At 33.2% G+C, this 14,420-nt stretch overlaps 3 protein-coding genes across 4 annotated transcripts; 2 read left to right on the top strand and 1 right to left on the bottom strand.

The window, feature by feature from the left end:
* Positions 1-495: 495 nt before the first annotated feature.
* On the bottom strand, positions 496-2,884 carry LOC140965623 (O-fucosyltransferase 37). Its single transcript, XM_073425739.1, has 6 exons — positions 2,112-2,884; positions 1,781-1,949; positions 1,620-1,709; positions 1,241-1,524; positions 901-1,159; positions 496-759 (listed from the first exon to the last, which is right to left on the bottom strand). The coding sequence occupies exons 1-6, from the start codon at positions 2,735-2,737 to the stop codon at positions 544-546; spliced, it is 1,644 nt and encodes a 547-aa protein (XP_073281840.1). The 5' UTR covers positions 2,738-2,884; the 3' UTR covers positions 496-543.
* Positions 2,885-4,259: 1,375 nt separating this feature from the next.
* Positions 4,260-7,256, top strand: LOC140965624 (uncharacterized). 2 transcript variants are annotated; one of them, XM_073425741.1, is made up of 6 exons: positions 4,260-4,552; positions 5,069-5,239; positions 5,342-5,431; positions 5,497-5,616; positions 5,697-5,774; positions 6,799-7,256. In XM_073425741.1, exons 1-5 carry the CDS (start codon positions 4,370-4,372, stop codon positions 5,730-5,732), a joined length of 600 nt encoding a protein of 199 aa, XP_073281842.1. In that variant the 5' UTR covers positions 4,260-4,369; the 3' UTR covers positions 5,733-5,774; positions 6,799-7,256. The 2 variants fall into 2 exon arrangements, with proteins under 2 accessions (XP_073281842.1, XP_073281841.1); XM_073425740.1 differs by having other exon boundaries at positions 5,708-5,774; positions 6,799-7,254.
* A 5,345-nt stretch (positions 7,257-12,601) lies between these two features.
* On the top strand, positions 12,602-14,214 carry LOC140965647 (cytochrome P450 94B3-like). Its single transcript, XM_073425781.1, has one exon. The coding sequence runs from the start codon at positions 12,633-12,635 to the stop codon at positions 14,139-14,141; it is 1,509 nt and encodes a 502-aa protein (XP_073281882.1). The 5' UTR covers positions 12,602-12,632; the 3' UTR covers positions 14,142-14,214.
* The last annotated feature ends 206 nt before the right edge of the window (positions 14,215-14,420 follow it).

Raw genomic sequence — 14,420 nt, 5'->3', positions numbered from 1 at the left:
AAATCATAACTAAATTTATTGTAATTAAGTCTCAATCATTCAAGTCAATTTAATGTCTTTATTTAATTAATTAATATTTTAAAACATATGTAACAATAATTTTCAATATTAATAAATAATCAAACTTAAAATAATTTTATTCATTTTGAGTAAATTTTTGTATGAAAAAAATATAAAATTTTGTTTTTGACAATATTTCTATCAAAGAGATAAACAAGACAATTATTTTGTATCTAAAAATAGAGAATAAACGTTAATTTATACATTAATATTTTTNATTCAAGTGAATAAAATTTGTATCCACTGAATTTTGAGTTATAATCAAAACTAAGATGATTAATTAAAATTTTATAAAATAATTAAACATCAAATGTTATACAATACAACCCCCTAACTTTTACTTTCTATATTTTTTAACAATTTCATTTAAAGATAAACCGGGCTAACTTGAACTTGGTTATGATACATGCATGTTTTGTACACAATGATTCATGTATATTAGGTAATGAATTGAATACAAAGTTATCTTTTTTCGTGTTACATTCATCGTTTACACATACACTCGGGAACAGGATATGCTAAAACATCTCTGTCCATTTTCTTGGTCCTTAGCTCAGGTTGACCCTTCGAATATTTATGCAACTTCTGTATGTTCTTCCTGAATTCCTCCTCAGAAATCGATGTATCTTCGAACAAAGGAAGCATCATGCGCTTGTTTGGCTTTACATATTTCCGGTGTCCTACATACGCCCGGTGTCCCTTCATATACATAACGAGTAATCACTTCTCCAAACAATACAACACAAGACAAGACAAAGGACAATCAATCTTGGAAATGTGCATTGATAAACTCTGATAAATATGATGATGATAAAGAATCGGTGCTTGAGGAGTTCGCACCTGCATAGCTCGTCCCATGTTGCCTCCGTGGGATGGCAAAAATACGTTGCTACTTAAAGAAACAATATAATCGATGGCTGCCAAAATTGAAGGCCTATTCATGTAAGGAGTGAGTTCTCCTTCTCTTGTTAACATATGTTTTGTAATGATATTTGGGAACTCTTGTATAAGTGGCTGTATTGCATTGTTTCCTCCAAAAGGTTCTCCTCCTGCTATGTACATTCGAGCATTTCTTGATACTCCTAAAGCCTTCAAAAATCTGCACTTTTCCACAAAAAAATATGATCTCTCTTTACCTATAGTGGAAATGTAAGAGAGTAATCAACACCATCCCATTCACCTTGCTACTTCTTGTGCACTGAGAGGACACAGTCCAGCAAGCCGTCGTGCAGATTGCGTCATGTTCAGTTTGTCAGTTAAGAAATCAGGATTAGACTCTCGATCCATGGCTATTATTTTGTCATATTCAATTCCTAGGCCGGTGAGACATCCGGTTCTGACCCACACGTCTTTTTCAAGCCTTAAATGGATAGCTATGTAAGGACCCTCAATCCACATTCTTCTGGCCATTTGATTACCAAGATCTTGGATCGGGCTGGCCAATCTTAGAGCATGAAACGCTACCTATAAGAACAATAAAAGAGATTAAACAAGCTCAATTCTAGAACTGATGATATCTTTATCTTTGTAACAGAATAGAATAGTATCTGACTTTTTACCTTGCAACGTAGCTTTTGAAGATCGAGTGGGAGATTCCTTGAGAGCTTCGAATCTAGCCCTTTCAGTATGAGAAGTCCTTCTTCATTCAGCTGCATGGACAAATATAAAATTCTGTTAAGAACAAGATTCTGCACATCGACTGAAGTTCTTGTTTTCTTACCCGTCGAAAGAACCTTGCGCGGATCCACATTGGTGACACATGACATGGGATTTGATTTTCAATCGATTGCTTTGGAACTAGATGAGTAGAAGGAAGCGATGAAACGATACGAACATCGGCTTGTAGAGTTTTCTTGAAGTGTTCAACATCAAATATATCAGAAAATTCACTGCAAAAGGAAAGTACAGATGGAGAGATAGCTATGGGTTGCCCATTAAATCAAATCAACGCACAGATAAATCTGCATTTTAAAATACATAATACACAACTAAAACCAAGCAAATACAAAAATCTCTTCCAAAAAATACAATACATCTATAATTCCTTGTACCTTTCGTCTCCCCAGATGCGGTTTACCTGCAAGACAGGCACAACCAATGCAGCATCAAGAATCCGCGCAATCACAACCGCATCAACAATTTGATTTCTCTGCTGGTTCAATCCTCCTGAAACAACCACAACCAAGAACTTCCTCTTCTGTTTAGCGATCCCACTTGATGCCTTTCGATACTCGAGACTGAAACGCAAACAAGGCTGAAACCCCATTCCATCCGGCTGCTTCCAGAAATCCTCCTCCTCTGCTGAAAGATTGAGATTCGAGGCCAACCCACGCGGAGGCAGTGGCACCGTTACATCATATTCTCGACTACCTGAGTTATGTTTCAGGACTGATGAAAGGGAGGTTACTGAAATTGAAGGAAATGTTGATAAAGGCCAGAGTTCGGAGCATTCAGTCGAGGAATTTGGACTGAAAGTCAGGAAGCAAATCCCCAAGAAAGTGCAGAGAATGAAGAGAGAAGAGAAGAAGAGTAAAACGAAATTTGATGATGAGCAGTGATGGGGGATTTTTGGATTTTTCTTGGGGGAGTAAAATGGAGAAACCGATAGTAAATGAGTGAAAAACGATGGGTTGACAGTGATGAATGAATTCTTGAAGTTCCTATTTGATTTTGCCATGAAAATCGGTCTGAATTTCACTGTTTTCTACTGCACAAAGGAAGATTTTCCAAGAACGAACTGGGTTCTTTATGCTTTCTCGAGATCTTGCGTGATTTCTTGTGCAGTTGGTTGAACGAGAGTTCAATCTGCATATGAAAGTGTGAGTTTGAGCTAACAAAGGTGAAGATGAGCAGTGGGGAAGAGGGAAAACAAACCAATATCAGTTATGGCCTGTTTCAAGTCTATTTTACCCTCGTTTTTCTTGTAAATTACACAGTGATTAGTCTGTATAGATAAACACTCGAGGGGTATGATCGTCCACCTGACCTTTTATGTCGTTGGCAGTTTGTTGATTTTTTTGTCACCCTATTTTACTTACTAATTATTAATTTTCTTTCAAAAATAATTATTTTTTGCAATAACATAAAATTTATAATATTATAGGGTTATTTTACAAATTTAATTACTAAATTTGGAATTGGTATATACATAGGTCATTTTTTAAAAGAAACACAAAAACCATACATAAAAAATTTTGTGAGACGATATCACAAATCAGTTTATGAGACAGATATCTTATTTAGGTCATTTATGATAAAATATTATTTTTTTTGTCAAAAATATTATTTATTATTGTAAATATGAGAATGTTGATCTGTCTCACAGATAAAGATCAGTGAGATCGTCTCACAAATTACTTACTAAAAACTATAAGTTGTAGTTATGGAAAAGACATATTATTTGCGATTATTACACTAGTTATCATCACAAACTCAAAACTCAAAATTTGATTTTGTTTAATTTTTATATCTAATGTGTCCGTATTTATTTTGTTCATTCTTCTGTTCATATGCATTCGTCTATGTTTCTGTTGATTTAGTTAGCTATTTCAATTGCACTTTATATTTAATAAGAGGATATATTTTTATTACTTTGTGACATATAACAATGTATACGTCCACATTTAAAAATTAAATATAGTATTGAAATGAAATAAAATACAGATAGTATGGTAGTGGATTTTCTTATATTTGTTCAATAAATAAATAAATTTGAGTAATTTGCTTTTAAATATTTTTTACCAAAAAATTTAATATACATTTACGTAACGTGCTAAGGGGTGCTGATATATGAGATTTTGGTGTTATATAGCTGCCTATTTGAGAATCTTATATTCTTATTTTGTTAAGTTTTAATTTTATTATTGTATGTTTGTATTTTTGTAATTTTGGTTTTTTTATTGTAGTATTGATGTGACGCCAACATGATACTAACTCGATCTGATTCTCACGTGTGCAGTATCATATCAACATTTTTCAATTTACAAACTAATATGGTTGAAAGTTAAAAAATACACGAGTGATATTCTTTTTAACAATAAAGACCAAAAAATTGCAACAAGATAAAAAATTGCATTTTTCCCTAATTCAGGCCACTTTTATTATTAAAAATTTAAAAAAACAATCCCTAAAAATATTTAAAAATAATAATAAAGAGTACTACTTTCATAAATTTTATTTTCCTCGAGAAGCCCGATTTCAATCCCGGCTCTTCAAAAATGCCCAAAATTTCTATCGAATCGAAATTCTGCTAAATATTGTCACTTCTGAATTTTGCCATATCCTCGCAGTGGTGATCTTATTAAAGGCGATGGGAGATGGAAATCACAGTATGTGGGAGCATTTGCCACTTCTTGTAAGGGCCAATTCCAAAGACTCCGTCGAATACATACTTCAGGCACTCTGGCGCACTCGCCGTACTGGCCTTGACGCCGCCGACCGTCAAATCTTTCGCGACATCCTTCAACTCTCGGAAGACTCTGATCTCGACCCCGTATGTTTTCTTTCCTTTGTCTTTTGGAGGCTAGGCCGAACCATGGGATTGTTTTGCAATCCCGTAATACATATAAAATGTTGTTTGCTGGTATAATTTGGAGGCTTGTTGTCCATGTAGCTTGAGCTTCTGTCTTCTTTTTTTTCCTAATGAGGTTTGACTCTACATTCTGTTTTTTCATTGAATTGTTAGGGGGAGTGATGTGGGTTCTTGTTGAATTTTTCTGAGTGACGTGTATGGGTTCCAGATATCAATATCCCCAATGCATATATCAGGTTTAGGAAAAAAAGCTGCACTATTTAACATTTGGTTCGCTTGCTATGCTGGTGTGTGGCATGATGATGCATGCTTAGCAATTTTTAAACTTTCACAGTATAAGACCCATCTCGGAATACCTCTACCCTCCCACCCTTGACATAGTGACTTCTCATGGATTCATGGAATGATTTTGTAGTGCTGCTAAGTGCTAATTCACCTTGCACGCCTGAAGGGATAAAATTTTTTGTGTTTCTGCAGCTGTTGGTGTGCCTTCGGGTATTGATTAGAAAGTGTGTTTATAAGAATGTTAATAAAGATGATATTCAAAAGTTGTTTCCGGCTGAAGTTCTTCCTGAATTGCAAAGATTGCTAACTATCTTACTACAAAAGTTCCAGAAAGAGTGGCGTGAAGATATTTCAAAGGATCCGGTAGAAAACTAAATTCCTATTAGGTTAGAATAATACTGCTCTTGTAATATCAATATACTGATTTTTTTTTCTCCTTTTTTTGGCTGTTTTATTACTGCGTAGGAAACTGTCCCTCGCCTCAAGGCAATTACATGGAACATGGCAAATCAGAATGTGCAGCATTCAGAGCCTGTAGCTGTTATTAACTTGAGGGTATAGTGGATTTTTAGTACAATTCGATGAATACTTTATTCTGGTGTAAAATTTATTTTTCGCAGCTTCAGAGTGATGCTAAGCCAAACATGGGTGATAAGCATGTGAAATTTCAGTTGGCAAAAGATTCGATGGAAATGATGCTGAAGTCCATGTATTGTATAAAAGATCAGTTGTCTGACCCTGTAAGTTTAATGTCTTTATAACTTTTATCTATGTCCGTAGCTTAAATGACTTTTACCCGGTTCCCATTTTCTCATAATAGTCCATTGTCAGGGTGAAACACTGGGAAGGCCCATAGTTCATCAGTCAAATGTTGCTTCGTCTTCACTCGGTTAGAAAAGTAATCAAATATCCCTCTATTTGTTTCTGATTATCTGTGCCTGTGTTGGAGCATCACCGGTATGGATATTGTGTTTGTTTGGTTTCACAGTTTGCGGTGAAACTAAAATTTCCTTTGTTTCATATTCATATGAAAATTTTCCTGATATCGCCAAATCTGATAGGTCTTTAAAATTCAAGGTGGATTGTACTTGGTTTACAGCATTTAACTCTCCGCCTGATGCAAATTTCACTCATTTTTCCCAGTCCTACGATGAATTTATGAGTCATCTACTCCCCAAATCATTGATAACCGATGAATATTAAATTTAGGTCCCAACTGATATCGCTTACAAGTTGTAGACTGTTTTAGAGGCCGTTGTCACAAAGCGTGTTTAAATATCTGAGTAGCGAGTCCCTCAAACCACAAAATTTCAACATCCTAGACTGACAAGTGACAAGTCTTCATGTATAGTTCCAATAATTCCGTAACAGAAAGATGAAGATAAAAACATTGGAAACTTGGTTTATCCACTGTGTTGTCTGTGGATTAGAAGAAGAATATAATATGGAGTTTAATTTTGAAACGTTCAAGACGCACTTCGGATCACATGCTTACAGTTTTCAGTGTATAAATTTTTTGAAAAGAATGGTAGCAGGCGTAGGATTTTTTATTAAAATATATATGATTGAGGTATAGAGTTAAGTCAAGAGTCCAACCTAAACATCCCAACCATTGATCTCCCGGATTAATGTATCTTGAATAGAGCCCTTGTAACGGGGGCATATTTACCCTCTGGCGGTAACATTAATTTTCTAATCGAACTTTATTAAAATGATTTGTTAATTGAATTTTATGTATATTTTTCTTCTGTGAATATATGTTTTACCCACAAAAGTATTGAGCAAAGATGAAGTTGGTCATTCCATGATCCAAATTCCTGGATTTGCCTTATGATCTACCCTTTTGTGCGAAGTCCATCTTTTGTGACAGTTTTCTGCTCTTCCTTCTCAGCTTCTCCATTGTTACCTGCTTTTCTTTGTAGGTTTGGTGGCACACAATGCATGTGGGACTTTGCTCGAAGGATTTACAAGTCCACAAAAGTGAAAATTTTTGGTGGTTTGGACTTGTGACTTCTTGAATGGTGTTCATTAATGTTGTATGAAGAATGGAATTTTTGAGATCCATGTGCCAAATCACCGAAGAGGCCCTTGTTCTTGGGAAATGTCATTCTTATTTCCTTGATCATAACTCGCTATTAGATGTCAGCAGACCGTTATATATTTACGGTCGAGGGGATGTCAGGTGCTGCTCGATCGGGCATCAGGTTTGCGTTTGTCATCCAGTTGAAGACGTAGAAAAATTCTGATAAGTACAGTGATATTTTACTCACCGTGTCCAACTATGAGGCTATGCTTTCATCAAATCTAATAGATGAGTTTCATCTCATAGATGGACACAATAAGTGAGTTCATCTGACACTTGTGAAACTCAGAATTTCTTTAACGTAGAGTAACCATTACGTGCGTTTTGATTATCAAATTAAAAGCATCAATTTCCTGTGTTACAACAAATCAAAGAAAGCCAGTAATTAAGTATATTTTCTTATTTTAAGACAAAGAAAATGCATAAGTAAATGTCACAATTGTTAATTGATTAACAAAGTTGGAATTTAGACTCAATAAACCAATTTCTGGAAAAATTTAGAGAAGAATTAGTGTAAGATTGCTCGACGTTCAGTGAATAAAATATGGAAATGAAATCCATATTTATCTGCTTTCTCTAATGCCATTAATATGGTATAAACTCAATCATGAAATTGAATTATTCTAACCAAATCCTCATAGTGAGAAGATGTGTTTTGATTGATTTTATTGTTTATAACGAAACAATAGATTAAATATTAAATTAACATTTTATTAATTTACATATTAGTAATATAAAGCAGAATGTGTTTCAATAATTGAGTGAATTGAAAATCATCTTTATCATGAAATGTTATATAAACATGTAAGTGGTGAATTTAAAGTTTTTGGAAAATAATATAATATGTACATATATCACACAAAAACTCTTGTGAGACGGTCACACAGATCAATTTCGTGGATCGAATATCTTATTTGAGTTATCCATGAAAAAATATTACTTTTTATGCTAAGAGTATTACTTTTTATTGTAAATATCGGTAGGGTTGACCCGTCTCACAGATAATGATTCGTGAGACCGTCTCACAAGAGACCTACTCTATATATAATATGATTTCAAAGATGTTACCGTGTGGTTAATAATTTAATTAGTCGTTTTTAAGAATAAAAATAAATAAAGATGATAAATGCATAGAAGTTAATAAATATTACGATAAGTTATTTGGAGAATAAATATAATTATCAATTACTAATTTGATATGATTTTACTTATTCAGCGACAATTATTTTTAATAGTTTGTTTTGATGTATAAAAAATAGGTTATCTGATGGTCGCTATTATGTAATGTCGACGAGTTTTTTTTTTTGGAATAAACACATTGTAATTTCAATTATTATTTATAAATAAACTTGATGTTTTTTTTTCTTCGCTGTCAAGTTGTTTTTCTAGTCTATCCCAAATAAATAGTCTATTTTTCACATTTAATAAATCATTTTATTAATATATCCATATTTAATGTGTATAATTTTATTCACTTTGTTTTCCCAATATCACTAAATAAAGATGTATCAGAAAATTTACGTGTACAATTTATTTTCTCAACGACATTCTTAATCTACATAGGGAAAAAAAGACTATATAATTAGGATGTAAAGAGTATTATTTTCGCTATTCTTTTATAAATCAATTTCTATTTATTGTATTTTTAAAATTATTCATTAAATAAGACTAAAATAAGAGAGAAAATAATTTTCCAATAATTTTTTTAAATCTCCAGTTATAATAAACCCATATATAATGGAAAGAGAGGTGGCACACAATGGTCAATGATTCAAAATGGTCCGATGTCGACTCCAAGCGTCGAGTGCTGACCTCCAAAATCCTACTTCACGTGCATTGACGTCTCACAATGTTGACTTTTACCCAAGTAAATTTAAGAGTGTCAATTTGGATGGGTTAAGTAGGTTTAGTCGGATTAATTAATAGTACTATTCAAAAATTTATCAACCCGAACTCGTGTCAACCCGAAAACTCTCATCTCGAACCCGAATCAATCCGATTAACCCTATTTTAATTTTTTTAAAATAAAATTAAAAAAATTCAAAAAAAAATATTTTAATTTAAACATATAAACAAAATCTACCTCATATATATTAATATATAATTTAAATTTGAAAGTTTAATTATAAAAAATAAAATATATTTACTAAATCAAATAAACAATTATTTAAAAAATAAAAAATGTTCAAAATAAATATTAAATATATTAATATTTTTTCACACATAAAATATATAAAAATGTAGACAATATTTATTAATTATATTTTTTGAAAAAAAAATTTAAAGTTTTCGGATCAACCCGGACCAAACCCAACCTGATCATTTTTTCGGGTCAGCTATCGGGTCCAACCCGATCTGAACAGATCCCGAAAACTTCAAACTCAAACCTGATTTTTTCGGATTGAACCATGTAACGGTTGGTAAGTCGTGTCTGATTTTGACACNTATTTACTGCGGCGCCGGAAAAAGTGGGAATCGAGAGGACAGATTCTGAAATAAAATTGAGTTATTACACGTGCTTTTAAAAAAAGAGTGAAATTGGCATCAAACTAATCTAATTAAAAAAATTCAATTGGTGAGTAGTTGATATTATTCCTATTTGTTCGACGGGGGATTTCTAAAAAGAGTCGCAGGGCTGCTTTCCTAATCCCACCTAAATTATGTAGATGCGGGAGACTATTGCCCCTTTCTTATTCAATATTTTTTTAAATTATTTTCACGTACAACACACACATATATAATTTTGATATGATGTTCATTCACCTTATCCACTTATGTACTAATTAATAATGTGTCACTTATCTATTAAATGCATAATTTGGATATGTTTTATCACATCCAATAGATAAATGACATTTCATTAGTAGACACTGTGAGTGGAGAGCGAATCAATTATGAATGTGTACGTGTGTGTGTATATATAGATTATAGAAGCATTTTTTACATATATGCACATATAAGCGTAATTTTTCTCAAATATTTTGTTTCATTTTATTGAAGACGTGGAGTGCAATCAAGTAATCTTGAAATAAAATTTATGTTTAAAATGGCTATGTCTCTTTCCATTGACAAAAATGCTAACGTTTTAGCTCCAAAAAATAAAAATGGTTACGTTTTTAGAGGTAAAAATAAATTATTGCAATCTTTTATTTTAATTTCAATTAAAAAACCTAATATAATTTCATATAGAATGGGCAATCAATGATCAATCAAAAATATCACATTCATAAAACAAAATAATATACATTATCTCCATGTGCACGCGTTGTGTGCATTCTTATTCGGGTTTTTTAATGAGTACTTTTGTTAAAGAAATTAAATTAAAATTCGAAAATTAAAATAAAATTATAACTTACTGATTTTTTATAAGTTTTTTAGATTTTTTTCACATAAATTTATTTTCCCATACCAAAAAAGAAAAAGAAAACGGGGGATAAAAAAAAAAGAAAAAAGAAAAAGTGGTATTTTAGGGATTCCAAAAAGACCTTTTTTGTCTATGTTATGATTCAAATGGTATATAAAATATGGATATAATTTTTAATATTTACACAATAATATTTCTATAAATATATTATGTATATATGTTTTTTATTTATTTATTTATTATTGTTTTTGTTTGGGAGCGGTGATGTGTTTGAATTCTAAAAATAAAATAAAAAAAAAAGGAGGCAGAAGGCGGTTTGATTTGGCTGTTTCTAGGCAAGTGAGCAACGTAACTCTGTTTGGATTATATTTTTGTCAAATAAATTGAAATAAAGTATTACTTTATATGATTTCATTTAGACTTTGATTACATATCTTAATATAAATTAACAATTATCATATAAAAAAATTATTAAATGTCACGTAATCGCATATCGATCACAAATAATATAGTTAATAAAATTTAAAGGAAGAAAGGATGCCACGTTTCATGTTGAAATGGTGCGTCGGGGCCGACATGTAACCTAGTTTTCTGGTTTGGAGAATATCAAGAACTACGCCGACAAGTCAATAACTATTAAAAAAAAATAAAAGCAATGTGTACTAATCATCCTCAAACGTGATGAAATAATGCGTAGTCAGAGTTCCTCCAAATTAAAAAAATCACACACACAAATATATAAATATTCCAGCGTATTTTAAAATTGTTTTCCTTTCAATTTTGATTTTCTTGGACAATGTTATTCTTTTGATTAAAATTTTCGGGTCACGGTAAAAACACATTCACCAAAGCCTCGATCCCCGATTGTTATAATTACCACCAGTAGAAATATGATAAAAATATAANTATATTGATTTATCGTCTCTAGATTATACATATTTCATTATCTCGTACGAATGATAATATTTTCTTGTTTTGAATGTTTCAATTCAAATCAAGAGATTGCTCAGTAGGGGGAGATAATTTCAAGTTGTTCTTTCTTGAATGATATTCGCACAACCTTTTGTTTGATTGATAGTGTGATTCTTAATTTCAAGTTAATTTTTAATTATTGATTTACAATTATTAATTTGACATGCACTAATGTTAATTTTGAGACGAGATTTCAGATTCAAGATTCTGTTGTAATAATCATTTTCTCGAACAAAAGAAGCCGGTTTTAAGAAAATAGTCATACTAAACTTATTTATTTGAGACATGGATTTTGTGCAATCGATCTATTTTCGATTTCATTGTACAGAACCTGATTAAACTATTGCTTATAATTTCATCGAACAAAATCGATTTCCTACCATAACAAATATATCATTAAAAATAGTGATAATGAAATATAGAATTATGCTAAAAATATATGATACAACGATATTTACAGTAATTATATCGTAAGATTTTGTTATTATGTCATGAGATTTTGTATTGAATTTATCATGAAAATTTGATTAATGAAATTTTTGTANTTTATATTTATATGTGTTGATTATCCGAAGTTGATATACTGATAGATTTTCTATGATTTTGAATTTTTAACAAGGTAAAAACTTGTGTGAGACAGTCTCATGGGTAGTATTTTGTGAGACAAATCTCTTGTTTGGATCATCCATGAAAAAATATTATTTTTTATATTAAAAGTATTACTTTTTATTGTGAATATCGGTAAGATTGACCCGTCCAACATATAAATATTCGTGAGACCGTCTCACAAGAGACCTACTCTTGTAACAATTAGAGAGAGACAATGATTTTCGAAAAAAATTTCTTCCTCGAAAGCATGTTTCAACTATATAATGAAAAATAAAAATGTCTTCTCCTTTTTTTTCTGCAATTACAAATTTATAACCAAATAATTAAAGTTACCAACGATTCCGTGATAAATATCTTATTCGCACGAGTTCAAACTATTAAATAAAAATATATAATTATGTTTTTTTTAATAATAATTATTATTTTCAACTTTCATAGGTTACGTCGACCTGCTTTATTATTTTTTTACCAAAAAGTGAAATTTAATTCGGACAATAAATATGTGGGCCTATTTCTCCGTCACCGCGCCGAACCCCGCCCGCTTTCGCTCGCAACCCGTATCATTCGTCCACCTTGGCAGTCAAACTGAGATATATATCATTATTGCACACACTCTTTTTCACCAATTGAGCACGTGACTTAATTCCTATTTTCTTAATATAAATCTATGCGCAAATTCTCCAAACTCCTACCCAAATCAATCATCTTCTCCATTTTCATATTTAACCATGTTTCTCTCTCTTCTTTCTTGTGTCACTCTAGGGTTTCTTCTGGTTTCTTGCATTATATCATCCAAAAAACTTTTACTAAAATTCCAAAAGTTCGCCTCCTGTGTGAGTAATTTTGTCAAGATTCCGTTGATCCTTCGCATTAATTGTCTGATTTCATTCTACCAGAATCGCCACCGCCTGCTGGATTGGTACACACACCTCTTGTCTCAATCCAAAACACAGACGATTATCGTGCACCGTATCGGTGCACCGAGAATTGTCGTTATCGCAAACCCGAAAAACGTTGAATATATACTGAAAACGAACTTCGTCAACTTTCCAAAGGGCAGGCCTTTTACGGATTTGCTCGGTGATTTTCTTGGGCTCGGAATCTTCAACGTTGATGGTGAGAAATGGAGCACTCAGCGCAAGCTGGCTAGCCATGAATTCAGTGCTAAATCTCTGAGGGAATTTGTGGTGAAAGTTCTTGAAGGCGAGGTGGAAACTAGGTTGATTCCTATTCTCGAAAATGCTGCGGAAAATGACAAGATCTTGGACATGCAAGAGGTTTTGAAGAGGTTCGGATTCGATACCATTTGTAAGGTTGCACTGGGGGCGGACCCTTTTTGTTTGGACCTTTCTCGAGCAGCGCCGCCTCTTGCGGCTGCGTTCGATTCTGCTTCAGAGAAATCCGCCATGCGCGGGGTTGCGCCCGTTTCCACGATGTGGAAATTGAAGAGAGCCTTGAATTTGGGATCGGAGAAGGAATTGAAAGAGGCTGTGGATATTGTGCATGGTTGTGTGGATGAAATAATTCAAGCTAAGAAAGAGGAGATAAAAAATAATGGCGGCGGCGGCGATTTTTTGTCGAGGTTTCTGGAAGCTGGTCTGGATGGTGTAATGGTAAGAGATATGGCTATAAGTTTTCTCATGGCTGGAAGAGACACCACCTCCGCCGCCTTGACGTGGCTGTTCTGGTTGTTTACGGGTCACCGGGAAATCGAGAAGCAAGCAGTGGAGGAAATTATTTCAATCAAGATTTCCGAGAACAAATTGGTTTTCGAAGACTTGAAAGAAATGAATTTTATCAAAGCATGCTTGTGTGAATGCATGAGGCTTTACCCACCAGTGGCGTGGGACTCGAAGCATGCAGCAAACGACGACATTTTGCCAGACGGGACTCCGGTTTACCGCGGGGACCGGGTTACGTATTTTCCATATGGAATGGGCAGAATGGAGGAGTTATGGGGCGAAGACCGACTAGAGTTCAAACCGGACCGGTGGTTCCATAATGACGGGGTTTTGAAACAAGTGAGCCCTTACAAGTTTCCCGTGTTTCAGGCCGGTCCAAGAGTGTGCCTTGGGAAAGAAATGGCTTTCATTCAGATGAAATATGTGGTTGCTTCGGTCTTAAACCGGTTCGAGCTTCTACCGGTTCTTCAGGAACAACCGATTTTTGTTCCTCTGCTGACGGCTCACATGGCTGGAGGTTTCCATGTTAGAATTCGACGTCGGAGGGCAGCGTAAATGGCGATGATAATTTTTTATGTTTGTATTACATTAATTTAAACTATAAAATAAAATTATATAATTTTATGTATATCGTCATGGGAAGTTGGTGAAAAATCCCCACTCAAAACATTTCTTTTGGTTCACTTCCTATCCACAAAATTGTGGTATTATGTCATACAAATTGTGGTACACTTCATGTGAAAATGTGGTACACTTCACGTGGAAATGTGGTAATAAAAAAGTACCCAGAGACTGAAAAAAAAAAAAAAACAACCGTTGAGGAGTGTGAAGTCC

This window comes from Primulina huaijiensis, unplaced genomic scaffold (genome assembly GCF_012295235.1).
Source record: "Primulina huaijiensis isolate GDHJ02 unplaced genomic scaffold, ASM1229523v2 scaffold11459, whole genome shotgun sequence".
Taxonomy (NCBI): domain Eukaryota; kingdom Viridiplantae; phylum Streptophyta; class Magnoliopsida; order Lamiales; family Gesneriaceae; genus Primulina; species Primulina huaijiensis.
Note: the sequence above shows the minus strand (reverse complement) of the source record. Positions and strands in the feature narration are given on the sequence as shown.

What these genes read in the sequence shown, in the direction of transcription:
- LOC140965623 (XM_073425739.1), bottom strand. Translation starts at nt 2,737, where the DNA reads ATGGCAAAATCAAATAGGAACTTCAAGAATTCATTCATCACTGTCAAC. An exon ending in GCGCAAGGTTCTTTCGACGG is followed by an intron (nt 1,710 to 1,780) that starts GTAAGAAAACAA and finishes TTGTCCATGCAG; the next exon opens with CTGAATGAAGAAGGACTTCT. An exon ending in TTCAAAAGCTACGTTGCAAG is followed by an intron (nt 1,525 to 1,619) that starts GTAAAAAGTCAG and finishes TTGTTCTTATAG; the next exon opens with GTAGCGTTTCATGCTCTAAG.
- LOC140965624 (XM_073425740.1), top strand. Translation starts at nt 4,370, where the DNA reads ATGGGAGATGGAAATCACAGTATGTGGGAGCATTTGCCACTTCTTGTA. An exon ending in AAGATATTTCAAAGGATCCG is followed by an intron (nt 5,240 to 5,341) that starts GTAGAAAACTAA and finishes ATTACTGCGTAG; the next exon opens with GAAACTGTCCCTCGCCTCAA. An exon ending in TAGCTGTTATTAACTTGAGG is followed by an intron (nt 5,432 to 5,496) that starts GTATAGTGGATT and finishes TATTTTTCGCAG; the next exon opens with CTTCAGAGTGATGCTAAGCC.
- LOC140965647 (XM_073425781.1), top strand. Translation starts at nt 12,633, where the DNA reads ATGTTTCTCTCTCTTCTTTCTTGTGTCACTCTAGGGTTTCTTCTGGTT.